The 25,762-nt window shown below is 41.7% G+C and overlaps 1 protein-coding gene across 1 annotated transcript; it reads left to right on the plus strand.

Annotated features, from left to right (window-relative positions):
- The first annotated feature begins 338 nt into the window (after positions 1-338).
- Positions 339-5,431, plus strand: LOC112236710 (AT-hook DNA-binding motif-containing protein 1). Its single transcript, XM_042310390.1, is given in 4 exon segments — positions 339-1,610; positions 1,770-2,553; positions 2,555-3,506; positions 3,734-5,431. Coding segments are annotated over 4 exon segments (3,828 nt in total). The 5' UTR covers positions 339-605; the 3' UTR covers positions 4,821-5,431.
- The last annotated feature ends 20,331 nt before the right edge of the window (positions 5,432-25,762 follow it).

A 25,762-nucleotide genomic window follows, 5' to 3' on the forward strand; every position in this document is an offset into this window, starting at 1 on the left:
CATCTAATTCCATCTTCTCCCTTTAACATTACGTTGAATCTCTGTTAGAATCTACTATTTGGAGTGTGTTGAATGTATGTATTCCTCTCTCCTCAGCTCCCTAAATTCTCTGGATAGAGGCATGTGACTTCAGCAGACCACACATAAACAGACGGAGAGAGAGACGGAGAGAGAGACAGAGAGAGAGAGCTCACTGGGCCTCAACACTCTCTGACATCACCATCCCCTCTGTGACATCACTTTGACATCATCATCACCATCGCCCTCTGTGGATGAGCCGCCTGTCTGGACGCCTGCGGTCAGGTGGAGGTGGGGGGGTGGGGTGTGACGGTGGGGCCTTGGCGGAGGAGCAGGGGTGTGAAGGGGAGCTGGCGACATGGGGGAGGGAGGTGGCAGCAGGGGTACAGGAGAGGGTCATAGTGGAACCCAGTGCTGAGGCTGGAGCTCAAGGGACCCTTGACCTTTCACCATCACCCTCGCCCCCCTCCCTGGCCAACGGGGTTCACCTGCACAGGAGGCCTGGCCTTGGAACACGCCGACGCTGGCAGACAGAGACACACACCGATGCTTTAACACACACACCAGGACAGACAGGAGTCACAGGCATGCAGATTTACACGGATCTCCAAATGCACACACCTGCGGACACTCACACACACCTAGCCGCTAACACACACATGGATGCTCACACACACTCGGACTCTGCCGGTCCAGAGCAGCCCAGAACTGTTTCATCACCAGAGACTCACACCAGATCACCTCAGCGACAGGTCCTCTTGCCTGTCACTCATTCAGCCTGCACCAATCAGCAAGTTGCTTCCTCTCCCTGCAGCCCGCTTCCTCCACCCTCTGCAAACAGAGACAGGCCCCCGGCCATTAGCCCTGCCCATATTGGACCAACACCTCTAGATCTCTCTAAACCCTCAAGAGCTATTGGCCCAAATCCTACAGGTCCTTCTCTTATTGGTCCATCCGGTTCAAACCCTTCTACTATTGGCCCAGACCCTATAGATCCCTCCCCTGTATCTGTCGAAGGAGAGAGGAAGTATGCGCTCCGTAGCTCCGGTCGACCTCGCTTCCCCTGCCAGCTACGCAAGTCATCCCGCATCCGCCGATCCACCGAGGATGGAGAGAGGAGGGGAGGGCGGGAGAGCGAGAGGGAGGAGGAGATGGCAGAGGAGGAAGAAGAGGAGGAGAAAGAGAGGGTGAGTGTACATGTAAAGGTAGAGCGCCCCACAGTGGAGGAGGGTTTACCTGCAACCTCGAAGCCTGCTGACTCAGCTATACCTGTAGCACCACACCCTTCAACACGCCCTACACCACGCCCTACACCACACCCCACCTCTCACTACGCCCCCCGGCCAGCGCCCAAACCCAGAACTTCAACCAAACCCCAACCTAGACCTTCAACCAATGCCAAACCAAAAGCCCAACCCAGACCATCGATGAAAGCCTCGCCCAAATCCTCGCCCAGACCAGCGAACAATCCCAGACCAGCGAACAATCTTTCGCCCTGTCCATCGATCAATACCGTGCCCCAGCCGACAGTGAAGAAGGAGGTGCCTGATGATCTAGTTCCTCCCACTAAACAGAAACGGCGGTTCGTTGGTGTGAGTTCAAGTTTCAGCATATTATTACCCACAAAGCAGTCAAAACAACCCAGAAGCCATGTTGTTATTTTGTTGTCTGACATCCACCAGATTTTAACCAGGAAAATATAGGTTATAAAATAATGTTTTTTATTGTGTTTGTTTTTGTCTGTTTCCCAGGTGAGACGTATCGTGGTGAAGGTGGCTCGTATCCCGGTGAACCTCAGCCGACGCCAAAAGAGCTACAAGATTTCCTCCATGGAGACCGTTGTCGGACCGGAGAAGGGCGGGGCCAGTGGAGAGGGGGGGTTGGAGGGAGCAGAGGGGGTGACATCGGTGGTCCGAGAGCCAACTGCGCTCCTTCGCATGAAGAACAATGGGAAGAATGTGATGGTCATGTTCCCGCCTGGAGAACTCCCAGTGATCCTGAAACGCAGACGTGGCCGACCTCCCAAACAGGTTGTACCGGGAATGCCGGATAAAACAGGTGGGAATTTCGCCGTTGCCAGTGGGAACGGCGAGCCCAAGAAACCTCGTCGGCGCCGACGGGCCAAGCTCCCATCTCCGCAACCGTCGTACGTGAACGACACCAACGACGTCAAGACAGAGTACGGAGACGTTCTGTCCAAACTGGCGTTCCTAAACCACCAAACGCCTGCCACCGGCCGCTGCTCCCCACCACGCTGCTGGACACCCAGCGAACCGGATAGCTTTCACACGCCGTCCAACAACCCTGGGATCTCCACCCTGCTCCACCGACTCACAGGGTTCAGACGCAGGGGAGGGAGGGGTGGTGGCGTAGGGGGCAGGGGAGGAGGAGCAGGAGGGGCTGGGTGTGAGAGCTTCAAGAGCTCCTTCAGTGACTTCTTCGAGACGATCGGGAAGAAAAGGAAAGTGACCCCTGCTCTGTCAGAACCAGGGTTACCCAAGAAACGAGGGAAGGGTGGAGGGGGCAGGGGAGGAGGGGTTGCAGGGGGAGATGGGAGCTGGAGGTGAGGGGTGGAAGCCGATGAGAAAACGACGCTCGTGCAAGAATGGGGTTCTGAAAGGGGAGGCAGGAGGTCAGCTGGAGCAAGACTGGTCTAATGGTGAAGGTGTCTGGGAGGATGACCGGGGAGGGGAGAGGGAGAGAGGGCCGGGGGCGTACCAGGCCTGTGGTTCCCTGAGGGGGGACTTCCTGCCCTGTGAGGGGGGAAGAGCATACGGCAGCCCTGGGGGCAGCAGAGAAGGTGGAGGAGGTGATGAAGTGCAGGGTTTGTTCGCCGGATATTTTCGCTCCCTGCTCGACTCAGACGACTCCTCCGACCTCCTGGATATCTCCTCCTCTCGGCCTGACCCCAGGAAACCTCTTCCCACCCCGGGCTACGACTCCTCCAGCACTGCCCCCGGCCCAGGTTCTCGCTGGTCCCCAGCCTTCCCCAAGCGCAGCCCCAAAGGAGAGGCAAGGGAGAACCAAACCCAGGTCTCTTCATCCTCCTCTTCCAGACCTCCTTACAGCTACTACCTTTCCCAGAACTCCCCCACCACTTCCTCCTTTCCCAAGTCCACCCCTCCCTCCCTCTCTCTGCCTCGCTCTCCCAGTTCCCCCCATCCCTCCTCCTACGGTCACTACCCGTCCGGCTATTCCTCCTCCTCTCCTGCGGGGGGCAGTGCAGCACCACAGAGACCCACAGACTGCAGCTTTGCAGCCTACGGGGCAGCAGGGCTGGATAAAGCCTCCACAGTCCCCCCCGTGGGCCAGGGTCAGATGGGCTATTCCAATTTTTCCAAGCGTGGATATGGGGGCTACCCTGGGCAGGTTGGACCATCCTCTCCAGGGGGAGGGGGGTATATGGCCATGGCCAAGAACAACCCCTTCCATTCCTCATCATCTCCAGAGGGTTACAGACACTACCCCTCCAACCAGTGGAACTGCAAGTAAGTAGCTTCAGGTCTAAATTGTCTGGAACCACAGAGTTGGGATTAGAGTACAATCCTACCCTAACTTATTCTATAGTCGTATGTGTTTGAGATACATAACACCGTAACACTAAATCCCTGATCTATAAATCACTTTGGGTCCTAAATAAGTACTTCTTAAAGCCCTTCACCAACTGTGCAGTTTTAAAAAAAATAGAGTGAATAAAATGTGCTGTGTGTTGCAGGCAGGGCTCCAGTGGCTGGATGTGGGACAGTCTGGCTCATCATTACCCAGGAGGCTACAGTGACTACGTCACCCCGGGCCCCAGCGAGCCCAAAGACATCCTGGACATCTCTAACTACACCCCACAAAAGGCCAAGCGACAACCCTTCCTCGAGAGCCTATCAGAGTCCTCCTCTGACTCATCCCACCTGGGGGTCACCGGGTCAGGAGGCGGGGTCAGTACCGGAGGTGGGGGCGGAGGCTCGGGTTCAGGTTCCGGAGGTGGGGCTTACAGGCAGGGTGGAGGCAGGGAGTCTCTTCCTATTGGTGGAGAGGGAGGTCAAGGCCAGTCCAGCCTATCAAGTCTGGAGAAGTTAATGATGGACTGGCATGAGAGCGCCTCAGGCCCCTCTTACAACTGGAGCCAGAACGTTCTCTTCCAGGGGCAGGGAAAGCCCGGGCGGGGGCGCAGGAAACGGAATGCTGCCGAACCCCAAATGGAAAAGGAGGGGGGTGGTGGACCGGAGCCCCCCCCAGACTCTCCCACCAGCCCCCCAGCCCAGACACAGTCCCACACCTCAACCCAGGGCTCTGGTGCCAAACGCAGTGGGATTGGGGGGCGGCAGGGCAGGGGGGCGAGGGGAGGCAGGGGAAGGCTGTGCCCGTCCCCAAGAGAACGCCCCCCAGGGTGGAAGAAGGGGAAGGCTGCTGGGGGTGGGGATGGAGGAGGAGGGGGTACTGCTCAGGGGGGGTTGTTCCAGGAAGGCCTTGACTACTTCAGTGGAGACAGCAGCAGCCTCTCCCCCCTTCCTACCCCTGCCCTACACCTTGGTTACCCCCCTGAGCCCTGTGAGTACCCCTCCCCAACTCCTTACTCCGCCCACCCCTCCACCCCGTCCTCAGAGGAGCGTTACCCAACCCTCTTCCCTGGCGAGGCCTCATCCTCCTCTCTGTCCCCTGGAATGACTTCCACATCCTCCTCCTATCCTCCCAAACTATCCCCCCCCCCAGCCCTACCTCCCCCTCTCACCCCTGCTCCTCCCCCTCCTCCTTCTCCCCGTCCTGCTCCCAATCGCCACGGTTACTGGCCCACTGTGGAACAGCGCTGAGCCCCCCCTATCGTAACCCGGCAACCATCTCCAAGGACCATTTCACCTCCCAGTATGATTCTCCCAGCTGCTGTAGCTCCCCTTGTTGGTACAGCGGGGCATCGCTCAGTGGCAGCACCAGCCCTCACACTAACACACACAACGCTACACACACACACACTAACACACACAACGCTACACACACACACACTAACACACACGACAACGCACACGTACGCGCTAATGTGAACCCTCACGCTAGCCCTAACAATCATCCTGATCCTAACGCTTCTGCACACCCACACACCAACACACACCCACACACCAACACACCGACACACACCAACACACACCCAAACCCCGACCCTCACGCAAACATGAGCCCACACACACACTCCAACCCCAACACCAACCCTCACACGCACAACAACCCCCATAGCAACAAACACCCGCACACCAACACACACCACCTTCATTCAAACCACAACCAACATCTTCACCCCCACACTCACACTCATCCTAACATGTATACAAAGCCCACCCTACACACTAGCCCCCACCCCCACCCCAACCCTAACCTCTCCCCCCACTCCCACCTCAACCCTAACCTCTCCCCTCTCCCTCACCCCCACCCCAACCCTAACCTCTCCCCTCTCCCTCACCCCAACCCCAACCCAAACCTCTCAACACACCCCAACCCTAACCTCTCCCCTCACCCCAACCCTAACCTCTCGCCTCACTCCCACCCCAACCCTAACCTCTCTCCCCATACTCACTCCCACCCCAACCCCTGCTTTACGAGGAGCGGCCCTCTCACAGCACGATGCCCCCATGGACCCCCCCACCCCCACAAACGGGACCTTCCCCCCACCTCACCTCGGGGCTAAGGTCAGCCCCCTGCAGCTTTCCCCGTACCCCTCCCCCACCACAAGCCCCCCAGGCCTCCTTGCCCCATTCTGAGGACATGGGCTACCCCCGTGCCCTGGGATGCACCCTCTCTACCCCCCACAGCCCCCACCTCGAGGAGGAGGAGGAGTGCTCTGTCAGCTTCTAGACACCCCCAGCGATGACAGCTTCAGTGTCACCAGCCTGTAGGCACAGGTAAGACACTAGATGTCTCTATTAAAGGGTTAGATCCACCTATTTTGACATTTATAAACATCTGTTAAGGTAATTAAGGTAGTCTAACAATCACATCATAATTCCAGTTTCTCTCTCTCTTTGTCTCTCTCTCTCTCTCTGTCTCTCTCTGTCTTCTCTCTCTCTCTCTCTCTGTCTCTCTCTCTCTGTCTCTCTCTCTCTCTGTCTCTCTCTGTCTCTCTCTCTCTTTGTCTCTCTCTCTCTGTCTCTCTCTCTCTCTGTCTCTCTCTCTTTGTCTCTCTCTCTGTCTCTGTCTCTCTCTCTGTCTCTCTCTCTCTGTCTCTCTCTTTGTCTCTCTCTTTCTGTGTCTCTCTCTCTCTGTCTCTCTCTCTCTTTGTCTCTCTGTCTCTCTCTCTCTTTGTCTCTCTCTGTCTCTCTCTCTGTCTGTCTCTCTCTCTCTCTCTGTCTGTCTCTCTCTCAATTCAATTAAATTCAAGGGGCTTTATTGGCATGGGAAACATGTGTTAACATTGCCAAAGCAAGTGAGGTAGATAATATACAAAAGTGAAATAAACAATAAAAATTAACAGTAAACATTACACATACAGAAGTTTCAAAACAATAAAGACATTACAAATGTCATATTATATATATACAGTGTTTTAACAATGTACAAATGGTTAAAGGGTTATAAAATAAAATAAATAAGCATAAATAAGCATAAATATGGGTGGTATTTACAATGGTGTTTGTTCTTCACTGGTTGCCCTTTTCTCGTGGCAACAGGTCACAAATCTTGCTGCTGTGATGGCACACTGTGGTATTTCACCCAGTAGATATGGGAGTTTATCAAAATTGGTTTTGTTTTCAAATTCTTTGTGGATCTGTGTAATCTGAGGGAAATATGTCTCTCTAATATGGTCATACATTGGGCAGGAGGTTAGGAAGTGCAGCTCAGTTTCCACCTCATTTTGTGGGCAGTGAGCACATAGCCTGTCTTCTCTTGAGAGCCATGTCTGCCTTCGGCGGCCTTTCTCAATAGCAAGGCTATGCTCACTGACTCTGTACATAGTCAAAGCTTTCCTTAATTTTGGGTCAGTCACAGTGGTCAAGTATTCTGCCGCTGTGTACTCTCTGTGTAGGGCCAAATAGCATTCTAGTTTGCTCTGTTTTTTTGTTAATTCTTTCCAATGTGTCAAGTAATTATCTTTTTGTTTTCTCATGATTTGGTTGGGTCTAATTGTGCTGCTGTCCTGGGGCTCTGTAGGGTGTGTTTGTGTTTGTGAACAGAGCCCCAGGACCAGCTTGCTTAGGGGAGTCTTCTCCAGGTTCATCTCTCTGTAGGTGATGGCTTTGTTATGGAAGATTTGGGAATCGCTTCCTTTTAGGTGGTTATAGAATTTAACGGCTCTTTTCTGGATTTTGATAATTAGTGGGTATCGGCCTAATTCTGCTCTGCATGCATTATTTGGTGTTCTACGTTGTACACAGAGGATATTTTTGCAGAATTCTGCATGCAGAGTCTCAGTTTGGTGTTTGTCCCATTTTGTGAAGTCTTGGTTGGTGAGCGGACCCCAGACCTCACAACTATAAAGGGCAATGGGCTCTATGAATGATTCAAGTATTTTTAGCCAAATCCTAATTGGTATGTTGAAATTTATGTTCCTTTTGATGGCATAGAATGCCCTTCTTGCCTTGTCTCTCAGATCGTTCACAGCTTTGTGGAAGTTACCTGTGGCGCTGATGTTTAGGCCAAGGCATGTATAGTTTTTTGTGTGCTCTAGGGCAACAGTGTCTTGATGGAATTTGTATTTGTGGTCCTGGTGACTGGACCTTTTTTGGAACACCATTATTTTGATCTTACTGAGATTTACTGTCAGGGCCCAGGTCTGACAGAATCTGTGCATAAGATCTAGGTGCTGCTGTAGGCCCTCCTTGGTTGGTGACAGAAGCACCAGATCATCAGCAAACAGCAGACATTTGACTTCGGATTCTAGTAGGGTGAGGCCGGGTGCTGCAGACTTTTCTAGTGCCCGCGCCAATTCGTTGATGTGTTGAAGAGGGTGGGGCTTAAGCTGCATCCCTGTCTCACCCCACGACCCTGTGTGAAGAAATGTGTGTGTTTTTTGCCAATTTTAACCGCACACTTGTTGTTTGTGTACATGGATTTTATAATGTCGTATGTTTTACCCCCAACACCACTTTCCATCAGTTTGTATAGCAGACCCTCATGCCAAATTGAGTTGAAGGCTTTTTTGAAATCAACAAAGCATGAGAAGACTTTGCCTTTGTTTTGGTTTGTTTGGTTGTCAATTAGGGTGTGCAGGGTGAATACATGGTCTGTTGTACGGTAAATTTGGTAAAAAGCCAATTTGACATTTGCTCAGAACATTGTTTTCATTGAGGAAATGTACGAGTCTGCTGTTAATGATAATGCAGAGGATTTTCCCAAGGTTACTGTTGACGCATATCCACGGTAGTTATTGGGGTCAAATTTGTCTCCACTTTTGTGGATTGGGGTGATCAGTCCTTGGTTCCAAATATTGGGGAAGATGCCAGAGCTAAGGATGATGTTAAAGAGTTTTAGTGTAGCCAATTGGAATTTGTTGTCTGTATATTTGATCATTTCATTGAGGATACCATCAACACCACAGGCCTTTTTATTTTGTCCTGTAACTCATTCAATCTCTCTCTGTCTCTCTCTGTCCCCCTCTCCCTCTCTCTCTCTGTCTCTCTCTCTCTCTCTCTCTCTCTCTCTCTCTGTCTCTCTCTGTCCCCCTCTCTCTCTCTCTCTCTCTCTCTCTCTCTCTCTCTCTCTCTCTCTCTTACAGGTGTATTAAATCTCAACCATTTTCAGATTTCTACACTTTTTTTAAGGAGAGACTTTCAGAACAAGATAAAGGACGATCATTTATCTGCCAGCTCTGGAGAGTAGAGCTTTAGTTCTCCAGCTATGACAATCACTCACACACACACACACACACACACACACACACACACACACACACACACACACACACACACACACACACACACACACACACACACACACACACACACACACACACACACAGCTGGAAAGAGGGAGTGACAGAGGCTGAGGCTGAGGCTGAGCCTTTCCCTAACCCTAAACCCTACACCCTAAACCCTACACCCTACACACTAAACCCTACACCCTAAACCCTACACCCGAAACCCTACACCCGAAACCCTACACCCTAAACCCTACACCCTAAACCCTAAACCCTACACCCTGCGCTCTGTGTATTCTATTGGAGGGAAGTGAACTACGGCATCAGCTCTTGAATTACCAGCATTATCTGTACAGAGACTCCAACTCACAGACCCATAATCTCACCACAACAACGCTACGACAACGCCACGACAACGCTACGACAACGTTCCATCAGCTCTTGAATTACCAGCATCTGTACAAAGACTCCAACTCACAGACCCATAATCTCACCACAACAATGAAACAATGGCAGGACAACGTTACTAACGTTCCATCAACAACGCTACGACAACGCCACGACAACGCTACGACAACGTTCCATCAGCTTTCTCTGTCGTTCTGCCATGGTTTCTGCTCCGATGGAAGGACTGCAGTATGGAGACTACATCCTGTGTTCTGATGGAAGGACTGCAGTATGGAGACTACATCCTGTGTTCTGATGGAAGGACTGCAGTATGGAGACTACATCCTGTGTTCTGATAGAAGGACTGCAGTATGGAGACTACATCCTGTGTTCTGATGGAAGGACTGCAGTATGGAGACTACATCCTGTGTTCCACTGTTTTTACTACGAAGGAAAGAGACCCGAGACACTCTGACCCCAAAAAGACTGGCACGTGTGTGTATTTGTGTATGTGTGTGACCACGCGGATGGACTTCTTTGTGTGTGTGTGTGTGTGTGTGTGTTTGTTTGTTTGGGGTCTAAAGGGGTGGAGCTCTGAATCTGATAGGGTGGTATGATTGAACAGAGCTTCTCTCCTTTCATTTACTCTCTCCCTTCTTTTTTCTGTGGTCTCGTGTTGTTTGGTGGTTTTTGTGATGAACAGTTGTGTATCTGTCTGTTAAAATCATGATGTATCTATGGTGCCAATATTGAAATACACTCTGATCTGGCCATTGGTAAACCTGCCTGGACTCCTAATGCTTTATAGGGCAGGGGGAGGTGTGTGTGTGTGTGTGTGTGTGTGTGTGTGTGTGTGAGCTCCAGACAGTCTGCCTATGTGTGTGTGTGCAACTGTGTGTGTGTGAGCTCCTTGGTATTCAGCGCTGTAGCAGAAAGAGAGTTCAGATAGGGACATGGCTGGGGGGAAAGATGGCGTGAGAGAGGGAGGGAGGGAGTGAGAGAAGGTGGGAGAGAGTGGAGAGAGAGAGTGGGAGGGAGGGAGTGAGAGAGAGAGGAGGAGAGATGGAGAGAGGAGGGAGAGAGAGAGAAGGAAGGAGAGAGGGAGAAAGAGTGAGGGAGATAGAGAGGAGGGACGAGAGGAGGAGAGAGAGAGAGAGAGAGAGAGAGGAGGGACGAGAGGAGGGAGAGAGAGAGAGAGGAGGGAGAGAGGGAGGGAGTGAGAGAGGAAGGAAGAGAGGGGAGGGAGAGAGAAGGAGGGAGGGAGAGCGAGACGGAGAAAGAGAAGGAGGGACATAGAGAGGGGGGGAAGGAGGGAGCAAGGGACAAAAAGAGAAGGAGGAACAGAGAGAGAGAAGGAAGGACAGAGAGAGGGGGAGAGGGAGGGAAAAAGAGAGAGAAGGAGGGACAGAGAGAGAGAAGGATGGATGGAGAGGGGGAAGAGAGCGGGGAAAGAGAAGGAGAGAGAGAGAGAGAGAAGGATGGACGGAGAGAGGGGAGAGAGGGAGGGACAAAGAGAGAGAAGGAGGGACAGAGAGAGAGAGAAGGAGAGGGGAGAGAGAGAGGGAAAGAGAAGGAGGGAGAGAGAGGGGGGAGAGAGGAAGGGACAGAGAGCGAGGAGGAGGGACAGAGAGGGGGAGAGAGAGAGAGAGAGAGAGAGAAGGATGGACGGAGAGGGGGAGAGAGGAAGGGAGAGAGAGAAGGATGGACGGAGAGGGGGGGAGAGAGGAAGGGAGAGAGAGAGAGAGAGAGAAGGATGGACAGAGAGAGGGGGAGAGAGGAAGGGAGAGAGAGAGAAAAGGAGGTAGAGATAGGACAAGATAACAGAAGCTTGACAGGAGTGAAAGAGAGAAAATAAATGTTAGGCTACATTGTTCATGAGTTATAATCAGTGTAAAATAAATCCTGAGGGGTCCTTTAAACCCCGCGGGTAGTCACGCTTCCCCTCCCCAGGAGATCAAAGAACATAGTCTGCCAATGTGTGTGTGTGTGTGTGTGTATGTGTGCAACTGTTCAGTGATGGGAAAGCGTCTGTGGCTTGTCAATGTTAACTAGCATAGCCATAGCCAATATCTCAGTGTGTCTTAATTTAACCTGTTCATTTACTAGAGAGTCTTGTCTTCCTCCGTCACAGTAAATCAAGAAGAGTGGAACTCACAGGGTTTTTAGGGTTAAATTGACTTTACTGGAGTTTACTGTGTTTTCTTTTACCCCTTTCTAATTGGTTGTTACAGTCTTGTCTCATCGCTGCAACTCCCGTACGGACTCGGGAGAGGAGAAGTTCGAGAGCAGTGCGTCCTCTGAAATGCGACCCAACCAAGCCGCACTGCTTCTTGACACAATGCTCACTTAAACCGGAAGCCGGCCGCACCCAATGTGTCGGAGGAAACACCGTTCACCTGGCGACCGTGTCAGTGTGCTTGCGCCCGGCCCGGGACACCCCTGCCAGCCAAACCCTCCCCTAACCCGGATGATGCTGGGCCAGTTGTCACCGCCCCATGGGTCTCCTGGTCGCAGCCAACTGTGACAGAGCCTGGACTCGAAACCAGAATCTCTAGTGGCACAGCTAACAGTGCAATGCAGTGCCTTAGACCACTGCGCCACTCGGGAGGCCGTGAATCTGAGTATCTTAACCCTCAACAGAGTGATACTCTCCCTGGCGTTAGTGTTGATAACTGGGGTTCATTGGGACGGAAGTACTTTTAACTCCGTTAAAGTGACCAGAGACAGGAGAGTTAAATCTCCTCAGATGTTGGAGGGGGGCCTCATTGTCATATTTTCCAGGATGCTCTGTTGCAGGTTAATTTTTTAGATTATTTAAAACATTCTAAACATTTTTGCATGTGCATTGATTTTGATCTTATGCGACACAAATATCTAATTTAATTTGTAAGTGGTAGTATTTATTGCTTAAATTTACTTAAATGTTGCTCCAGTTTCCATGACGTAGGTTAGTTCATGTAGTTGTTTTCATCTCTGCTCTAACACCCATTTTGAATGCAAGTTGTAAGTGTAATGAGGTCCTCCACACTGTGATGAAATTATGTATGTCAGACTTTACACCTGTTTTACTCTTCGAATGTCGTAAATGACAGAGAACACATTTACACTGATGGAGTCGATTGTTAAATCAAAACAACACAGAAGAGTGTAAAAAAATGTCAATAGTCCAGGCGATATGTGAAAATTACGTTGTGCTTTTTAAAATAAAAGCATTAACCTTGGTACACGTGTACAGTTTGGCACATTTTCAGATATGGAGCCATCGCAAAAACTCCTGGTAGACGTGGTGGCCATTTTGCTATTCCGCCATTACTGGACAATGTATTTTCCGTCATATCTTCTAAACCAAAACATAATAACAGAAAAGGTGATGTCTACCCCTGTTTCCATGGTCACGGATTACAATGGTGCCATGCACAACATCAAAAATACCCCGTGGCGGCCGTGGTGGCCCCCTGCACCGGGTGGTAGCCATATGTACATAGAGTCATTGAACAAGGGTCACTTTTCTATACACACACTATTCACATACTGTCTATACACACTATTCACATACTTCTATTCTACACATACTGTCTATACACACTATTCACATACTGTCTATACACACTATTCACATACTGTCTATACACACTATTCACATACTGTCTATCTCACATACTGTCTATACACACTATTCACATACTGTCTATACACACTATTCACATACTGTCTATACACACTATTCTACATACTGTCTATATTCACATACTGTCACTATACTATCTACTATACACACTATTCACATACTGTCTATACTGTCTATACACACTATTCACATACTGTCTATACACACTATTCATACATACTGTCTATACACACTATTCACATACTGTCTATACACACTATTCACATACTGTCTATACTGTCTATACACTATTCACATACTGTCTATACTGTCTATACACACTATTGTCATACTGTCTATACACACTATTCACATATACTACACACTATACATACTATTCACATACTGTCTATTCACATACTGTCTATACACTATTCATACTGTCATATATTCACATTCACATACTGTCTATATACACTATTCACATACTGTCTATATACACACTATTCACATACTGTCTATACACACTATTCACATACTGTCTATACACACTATTCACATACTGTCTATACACACTATTCACATACTGTCTATATACACACTATTCACATACTGTCTATACACTATTCACATACATACTTCACTATAAACACTATTCACATACTGTCTATACACACTATTCACATACTGTCTATACACACTATTCACATACTGTCATACTGTCTATACACTATTCACATACTGTCTATACACTACACTATTCTATACTGTCTATAAACACTATTCACATACTGTCTATACACTATACACATTCACATACTGTCTATTACATATTCACATACTGTCTATACACACTATTCACATACTGTCTATACTATTCTATATACACTATTCACATACATACTGTCTATACACACTATTCACATACTGTCTATATACACACTATTCACATACTGTCTATACACACTATTCACATACTGTCTATAAACACTATTCACATACTGTCTATATACATATTCACTACTTCTATACTGTCTATACACATATTCACATACTGTCTATACATACTATTCACATACTGTCTATATACTACTGTCTACACTATTCACATACTGTCTATATACACTATTCACATACTGTCTATATACTATTCATACTGTCTATATACACTATTCACATCACATACTGTCTATTACATACTGTCTATACACATACTGTCTATACACACTATTCACATACTGTCTATACACACTATTCACATACTGTCTATACTGTCTATACACACTATTCACATACTGTCTATACACACTATTCACATACTGTATATACTACACTATTCACATACTGTCTATACACACTATTCACATACTGTCTATACACACTATTCACATACTGTCTATACACACTATTCACATACTGTCTATATTCTACTATTCACATACTGTCTTATTCACATACTATACTGTCTATCACACTATTCACATACTGTCTATACACACTATTCACATACTGTCTATACTGTCTATACACACTATTCACATACTGTCTATACTGTCTATACACACTATTCACATACTGTCTATACTGTCTATACACACTATTCACATACTGTCTATACACACTATTCACATACTGTCTATACACACTATTCACATACTGTCACATACTGTCTATTCACATACTGTCTATACATACTATTCATACTGTCTATACACACTATTCACATACTGTCTATACTGTCTATACACACTATTCACATACTGTCTATCTCACATACTGTCTATACACACTATTCACATACTGTCTATACACACTATTCACATACTGTCTATACACACTATACTGTCTATACACACTATTCACATACTGTCTATACACATACACACTATTCACATACTGTCTATACACACTATTCACATACTGTCTATACACACTATTCACATACTATACTGTCTATCACATGTCTATACTGTCTATACTGTCTATTCACATACTGTCTATACTGTCTATTCACATACTGTCTATACTGTCTATACACACTATTCATATACTGTCTATACACACTATTCACATACTGTCTATAAACACTATTCACATACTGTCTATAAACACTATTCACATACTGTCTATACACACTATTCACATACTGTCTATACTGTCTATACACACTATTCACATACTGTCTATACTGTCTATACACACTATTCACATACTGTCTATACTGGCTATACACACTATTCACATACTGTCTATAAACACTATTCACATACTGTCTATATACACTATTCACATACTGTCTATATACACTATTCACATACTGTCTATACACACTATTCACATACTGTCTATACACACTATTCACATACTGTCTATACTGTCTATACACACTATTCACATACTGTCTATACACACTATTCACATACTGTCTATACTGTCTATATACACTATTCACATACTGTCTATACACACTATTCACATACTGTCTATACACACTATTCACATACTGTCTATAAACACTATTCATACTGTCTATACTGTCTATACACACTATTCACATACTGTCTACTGTCTATACACACTATTCACATACTGTCTATATACACTATTCACATACTTTATATACTGTCTATACACACTATTCACATACTGTCTATATACACTATTCACATACTGTCTATACACACTATTCACATACTGTCTATACTGTCTATAAACACTATTCACATACTGTCTATATACACTATTCACATACTGTCTATAAACACTATTCACATACTGTCTATACACACTATTCACATACTGTCTATACTGTCTATACACACTATTCACATACTGTCTATACACACTATTCACATACTGTCTATACACACTATTCACATACTGTCTATATACACTATTCACATACTGTCTATATACACTATTCACATACTGTCTATACACACTATTCACATACTGTCTATACTGTCTATACACACTATTCACATACTGTCTATACTGTCTATACACACTATTCACATACTGTCTATACTGTCTATACACACTATTCACATACTGTCTATACTGTCTATACACACTATTCACATACTGTCTATAAACACTATTCACATACTGTCTATACACACTATTCACATACTGTCTATATACACTATTCACATACTGTCTATACACACTATTCACATACTGTCTATACACACTATTCACATACTGTCTATACACATTCACATACTGTCTATACTGTCTATACACACTATTCACATACTGTCTATACACACTATTCACATACTCTATACTATTCACATACTGTCTATACACACTATTCACATACTCTATACTGTCTATACACACTATTCACATACTGTCTATACTGTCACACTATTCACATACTGTCACATACTGTCTATACACACTATTCACATACTGTCTATACACACTATTCACATACTGTCTATACACACTATTCACATACTGTCATATACACACTATTCACATACTGTCTATACACACTATTCACATACTGTCTATACTGTCTATACACACTATTCACATACTGTCTATACACACTATTCACATACTGTCTATACACTATTCACATACTGTCTATATACACTATTCACATACTGTCTATATACTATTCACACTATTCACATACTGTCTATACACACTATTCACATACTGTCTATACTGTCTATATACACTATTCACATACTGTCTATACACATATTCACATACTGTCTATACACACTATTCACATACATACTGTCTATACACACTATTCACATACTGTCTATACACACTATTCACATACTGTCTATACACACTATTCACATACTGTCTATACTGTCTATACACATATTCACATACTGTCTATACTGTCTATACACTATTCACATACTGTCTATAATACACACTATTCACATACTGTCTATAAACACTATTCACATACTGTCTATACACACTATTCACATACTGTCTATATACACTATTCACATACTGTCTATACACACTATTCACATATACACTATTATTCACATACTGTCTATATACACTATTCACATACTGTCTATATACACTATTCACATACTGTCTATACACACTATTCACATACTGTCTATAAACACTATTCACATACTGTCTATATACACTATTCACATACTGTCTATAAACACTATTCACATACTGTCTATACTGTCTATACACACTATTCACATACTGTCTATACTGTCTATACACACTATTCACATACTGTCTATACACACTATTCACATACTGTCTATACTGTCTATACACACTATTCACATACTGTCTATACTGTCTATACACACTATTCACATACTGTCTATACACACTATTCACATACTGTCTATACACACTATTCACATACTGTCTATATACACTATTCACATACTGTCTATACACACTATTCACATACTGTCTATACTGTCTATACACACTATTCACATACTGTCTATACTGTCTATACACACTATTCACATACTGTCTATACACACTGTCTATAAACACTATTCACATACTGTCTATACACTATACACATATTCACATACTGTCTATACACACTATTCACATACTGTCTATATACTATTCACATACACTATTCTACATACTGTCTATACACACTATTCACATACTGTCTATACTCACATCTATACACACTATTCACATACTGTCTATACACACTATTCACATACTGTCTATACTGTCTATATACACTATTCATATACTGTCTATACACACTATTCATCTACTGTCTATACTGTCTATATACACTATTCACATACTGTCTATACACACTATTCACATACTGTCTATACACACTATTCACATACTGTCTATACTGTCTATACACACTATTCACATACTGTCTATACTGTCTATACACACTATTCACATACTGTCTATACTGTCTATACACACTATTCACATACTGTCTATACACACTATTCACATACTGTCTATACACACTATTCACATACTGTCTATACACACTATTCACATACTGTCTATACTGTCTATACACACTATTCACATACTGTCTATACACACTATTCACATACTGTCTATACTGTCTATACACACTATTCACATACTGTCTATACACACTATTCACATACTGTCTATACACACTATTCACATATTCACATACTGTCTATATACACTATTCACATACTGTCTATATACACACTATTCACATACTGTCTATACTGTCTATACACACTATTCACATACTGTCTATACTGTCTATACTGTCACATACTGTCTATACACTATTCACATACTGTCTATACTGTCTATACACACTATTCACATACTGTCTATACTGTCTATACACACTATTCACATACTGTCTATACACACTATTCACATACTGTCTATAAACACTATTCACATACTATTCACATACTGTCTGTCATACACTATTCACATACTGTCTATACTGTCTATTCACATTCACATACTGTCTACACTATTCACATACTATACACACTATTCACATACATACTGTCTATACACACTATTCACATACTGTCTATACTGTCTATACACACTATTCACATACTGTCTATACTGTCTATACACACTATTCACATACTGTCTATACTGTCTATACACACTATTCACATACTGTCTATACACACTATTCACATACTGTCTATACACACTATTCACATACTGTCTATACTGTCTATATACACTATTCACATACTGTCTATATACACTATTCACATACTGTCTATACTGTCTATATCACTATTACATGTCTATACATACTGTCATATACACACTATTCACATACTGTCTATACTGTCTATACACTATTCACATACTGTCTATACACACTATTCACATACTGTCTATACACACTATTCACATACTGTCACATACTGTCTATACACACTATTCACATACTGTCTATACACACTATTCACATACTGTCTATACTGTCACATACTGTCTATACTGTCATAAACACATATTCACATACTGTCTATACACACTATTCACATACTGTCTATACACTACTATTCACATACTGTCTACTGTCTATACACACTATTCACATACTGTCTATACTGTCTATACACACTATTCACATACTGTCTATACTGTCTATACACACTATTCACATACTGTCTATATACACTATTCACATACTGTCTATACACACTATTCACATACTGTCTATACACACTATTCACATACTGTCTATACACACTATTCACATACTGTCTATACACACTATTCACATACTGTCTATACACACTATTCACATACTGTCTATATACACTATTCACATATTGTCTATACTGTCTATACACACTATTCACATACTGTCTATACACACTATTCACATACTGTCTATACACACTATTCACATACTGTCTATACACACTATTCACATACTGTCTATACTGTCTATACACACTATTCACATACTGTCTATACACACTATTCACATACTGTCTATAAACACTATTCACATACTGTCTATACACACTATTCACATACTGTCTATACACACTATTCACATACTGTCTATACTGTCTATACACACTATTCATACATACTGTCTATACACACTATTCACATACTGTCTATACACACTATTCACATACTGTCTATACACACTATTCACATACTGTCTATACTGTCTATTCACATACTGTCTATACTGTCTATACACATACTGTCTATACTGTCTATACACACTATTCACATACTGTCTATACACACTATTCACATACTGTCTATAAACACTATTCACATACTGTCTATAAACACTATTCACATACACATATACACTATGTCACATACTGTCTATAACACTATTCACATACTGTCTATACTGTCATATACACTATTCACATACTGTCTATACTGTCTATACATACTGTCTACTATTCACATACTGTCTATACTGGCTATACACACTATTCACATACTGTCTATAAACACTATTCACATACTGTCTATATACACTATTCACATACTGTCTATATACACTATTCACATACTGTCTATACACACTATTCACATACTGTCTATACACACTATTCACATACTGTCTATACTGTCTATACACACTATTCACATACTGTCTATACTGTCTATACACACTATTCACATACTGTCTATACACACTATTCACATACTGTCTATACACACTATTCACATACTGTCTATACTGTCTATACACACTATTCACATACTGTCTATACTGTCTATACACACTATTCACATACTGTCTATACACACTATTCACATACTGTCTATAAACACTATTCACATACTGTCTATATACACTATTCACATACTGTCTATAAACACTATTCACATACTGTCTATACACACTATTCACATACTGTCTATACACACTATTCACATACTGTCTATACACACTATTCACATACTGTCTATACTGTCTATACACTATTCACATACTGTCTATACACACTATTCATACTGTCACATACTGTCTATACACTATTCACATACTGTCTATACTGTCTATCACATACACTATTCACATACTGTCTATACACACTATTCACATACTACTACACTATTCACATATGTCTATACTGTCTATACACACTATTCACATACTGTCTATATACACTATTCACATACTGTCTATACAACACTATTCACATACTGTCTATACTGTCTGTCTATACACATATTCACATACTGTCTATACACTATTCACATACTCACATACTGTCTATACACACTATTCACATACTGTCTATACTGTCTCATATACTATTCACATACTGTCTATAAACACTATTCACATACTGTCTATACACACTATTCACATACTGTCTATACTGTCTATACACACTATTCACATACTGTCTGTCTATACACACTATTCACATACTGTCTATACTGTCTATATGTCACTATTCACATACTGTCTATACACACTATTCACATACTGTCTATACACACTATTCACATACTGTCTATACACACTATTCACATACTGTCTATACTATACACACTATTCACATACTGTCTATACACACTATTCACATACTGTCTATACACACTATTCACATACTGTCTATACTGTCTATACACACTATTCACATACTGTCTATACACACTCTATACACACTATTCACATACTGTCTATACACACTATTCACATACTGTCTATACACACTATTCACATACTGTCATAAACACTATTCACATACTGTCTATACACACTATTCACATACTGTCTATACACACTATTCACATTCACATACTGTCTTCACATACTCACTATACTGTCTATTCACATACTGTCTCACATACTGTCTATACACACTATTCACATACTGTCTATACTGTCTATATACACTATTCATATACTGTCTATAAACACTATTCACATACTGTCTATATACACTATTCACATACTGTCTATAAACACTATTCACATACTGTCTATACTGTCTATACACACTATTCACATACTGTCTATATACACTATTCACATACTGTCTATAAACACTATTCACATACTGTCTATACTGTCTATAAACACTATTCACATACTGTCTATAAACACTATTCACATACTATAACACTATTCACATACTGTCTATACACACTATTCACATACTGTCTATACACACTATTCACATACTGTCTATACTGTCTATACACACTATTCACATACTGTCTATAAACACTATTCACATACTTTCTATACTGTCTATACACACTATTCACATACTGTCTATACACACTATTCACATACTGTCTATACACACCTCACATACTGTCTATACACTACTTCTATACTGTCTATATACACACTATTCACATACTGTCTATACACACTATTCACATACTGTCTATCTATACACACTATTCACATACTGTCTATACACACTATTCACATACTGTCTATACACACTATTCACATACTGTCTATAAACATACACACTATTCACATACTGTCTATACACACTATTCACATACTGTCATATACACTATCACATACTGTCATACTGTCTATACACACATTCACATACTGTCTATACACACTATTCTATACATACTGTCTATACACTATTCACATACTGTCTATACTGTCTATACACACTATTCACATACTGTCTACTGTCTATACACACTATTCACATACATACTGTCTATACACACTATTCACATACTGTCTATACACACTATTCACATACTGTCTATACACACTATTCACATACTGTCTATACACACTATTCACATACTGTCTATACTGTCTATACACACTATTCACATATACTGTCTATACATACTGTCTATACACACTATTCACATACTGTCTATATATACTATTCACTATTCATACTGTCTATACACACTATTCACATACTGTCTATAAACACTATTCACATACTGTCTATACTGTATACACACTATTCACATACTGTCATATACACTATTCACATACTGTCTATACACACTATTCACATACTGTCTATACACACTATTCACATACTGTCTATATACTGTATACATTCACATACTGTCTGTCTATAACACTATTCACATACTTCACATACTGTCTATACACACTATTCACATACTGTCTATACACACTATTCACATACTGTCTATCTATAAACACTATTCATATACTGTCTATACACACTATTCACATACTGTCTATACACACTATTCACATACTGTCTATACACACTATTCACATACTGTCTATATACACTATTCTATACATACTGTTATACATACTGTCTATATAAACACTATTCACATACTGTCTATATACACTATTCACATTCACATACTGTCTATACACACTATTCACATACTGTCTATATACACACTATTCACATACTGTCTATACACACTATTCACATACTGTCTATATACACTATTCACATACTGTCTATACACACTATTCACATACTGTCTATACTGTCTATACACACTATTCACATACTGTCTATACTGTCTATACACACTATTCACATACTGTCTATACTGTCTATACACACTATTCACATACTGTCTATACACACTATTCACATACTGTCTATACTGTCTATATACACTATTCATATACTGTCTATAAACACTATTCACATACTGTCTATATACACTATTCACATACTGTCTATACTGTCTATACACACTATTCACATACTGTCTATACTGTCTATACACACTATTCACACATACTGTCTATATACACTATTCACATACTTCTATACACACTATTCACATACTGTCTATACACTATTCACATACTGTCTATACTGTCTATACACACTATTCACATACTGTCTATGTCTATAACACTATTCACATACTGTCTATAAACTACTATTCACATACTGTCTATACACACTATTCACATACTGTCTCACATACTGTCTATACACACTATTCACATACTGTCTATAAACACTATTCACATACTTCACATACTGTCTATAAACACTATTCACATACTGTCTATACACACTATTCACATACTGTCTATGTCTATAAACACTATTCACATACTGTCTATACACTATTCACATACACTATACACACTATTCACATACTGTCTATACTGTCACATACACTATTCATACTGTCTATACACACTATTCACATACTGTCTATACACACTATTCATACTACTGTCTATACACACTATTCACATACTGTCTATACACACTATTCACATACTGTCTATAAACACTATTCACATACTGTCTATACACACTATTCACATACTGTCTATACACACTATTCACATACTGTCTATACACACTATTCACATGTCTATACTGTCTATACACTACACATACTTCACATACTGTCTATACACACTATTCACATATTGTCTATACTGTCTATACACACTATTCACATACTGTCTATACACACTATTCACATACTGTCTATACACACTATTCACATACTGTCTATACTGTCTATACACACTATTCACATACTGTCTATACACACTATTCACATACTGTCTATACACACTATTCACATACTGTCTATACTGTCTATACACACTATTCACATACTGTCTATACACACTATTCACATACTGTCTATATACACTATTCACATACTGTCTATAAACACTATTCACATACTGTCTATACACACTATTCACATACTGTCTATATACACTATTCACATACTGTCTATAAACACTATTCACATACTGTCTATACTGTCTATACACACTATTCACATACTGTCTATACTGTCTATACACATACTGTCTATACTGTCTATACACACTATTCATATACTGTCTATACACACTATTCACATACTGTCTATAAACACTATTCACATACTGTCTATAAACACTATTCACATACTGTCTATACACACTATTCACATACTGTCTATACTGTCTATACACACTATTCACATACTGTCTATACACACTATTCACATACTGTCTATACACACTATTCACATACTGTCTATACACACTATTCACATACTGTCTATACACACTATTCACATACTGTCTATACACACTATTCACATACTGTCTATACACACTATTCACATACTGTCTATATACACTATTCACATACTGTCTATACTGTCTATACACACTATTCACATACTGTCTATACACACTATTCACATACTGTCTATACTATTCACATACTGTCTATCACACTATTCACATACTGTCTATAAACACTATTCACATACTGTCTATATACACTATTCACATACTGTCTATACACACTATTCACATACTGTCTATACACACTATTCACATACTGTCTATACACACTATTCACATACTGTCTATACTGTCTATACACACTATTCACATACTGTCTATACACACTATTCACATACTGTCTATACACACTATTCATATACTGTCTATACTGTCTATACACACTATTCACATACTGTCTATACACACTATTCACATACTGTCTATACTGTCTATACACACTATTCACATACTGTCTATACACACTATTCACATACTGTCTATATACACTATTCACATACTGTCTATACTGTCTATACACACTATTCACATACTGTCTATACACACTATTCACATACTGTCTATACTGTCTATACACACTATTCACATACTGTCTATACACACTATTCACATACTGTCTATACACACTATTCACATACTGTCTATACACACTATTCACATACTGTCTATACACACTATTCACATACTGTCTATACTGTCTATACACACTATTCACATACTGTCTATACTGTCTATACACACTATTCACATACTGTCTATACACACTATTCACATACTGTCTATACTGTCTATACACACTATTCACATACTGTCTATAAACACTATTCACATACTGTCTATAAACACTATTCACATATTGTCTATACACACTATTCACATACTGTCGATACTGTCTATACACACTATTCACATATTGTCTATACACACTATTCACATACTGTTGATACTGTCTATATACACTATTCACATACTGTCTATATACACTATTCACATACTGTCTATAAACACTATTCACATACTGTCTATACTGTCTATACACACTATTCACATACTGTCTATATACACTATTCACATACTGTCTATACACACTATTCACATACTGTCTATACTGTATATACACTATTCACATACTGTCTATACACACTATTCACATACTGTCTATACACACTATTCACATACTGTCTATACACACTATTCACATACTGTCTATACTGTCTATACACACTATTCACATACTGTCTATACACACTATTCACATACTGTCTATACACACTATTCACATACTGTCTATACTGTCTATACACACTATTCACATACTGTCTATACACACTATTCACATACTGTCTATACTGTCTATACACACTATTCACATACTGTCTAT

The sequence above is a fragment of the Oncorhynchus tshawytscha genome, linkage group LG31 (assembly GCF_018296145.1).
Source record: "Oncorhynchus tshawytscha isolate Ot180627B linkage group LG31, Otsh_v2.0, whole genome shotgun sequence".
Lineage (NCBI taxonomy): Eukaryota > Metazoa > Chordata > Actinopteri > Salmoniformes > Salmonidae > Oncorhynchus > Oncorhynchus tshawytscha.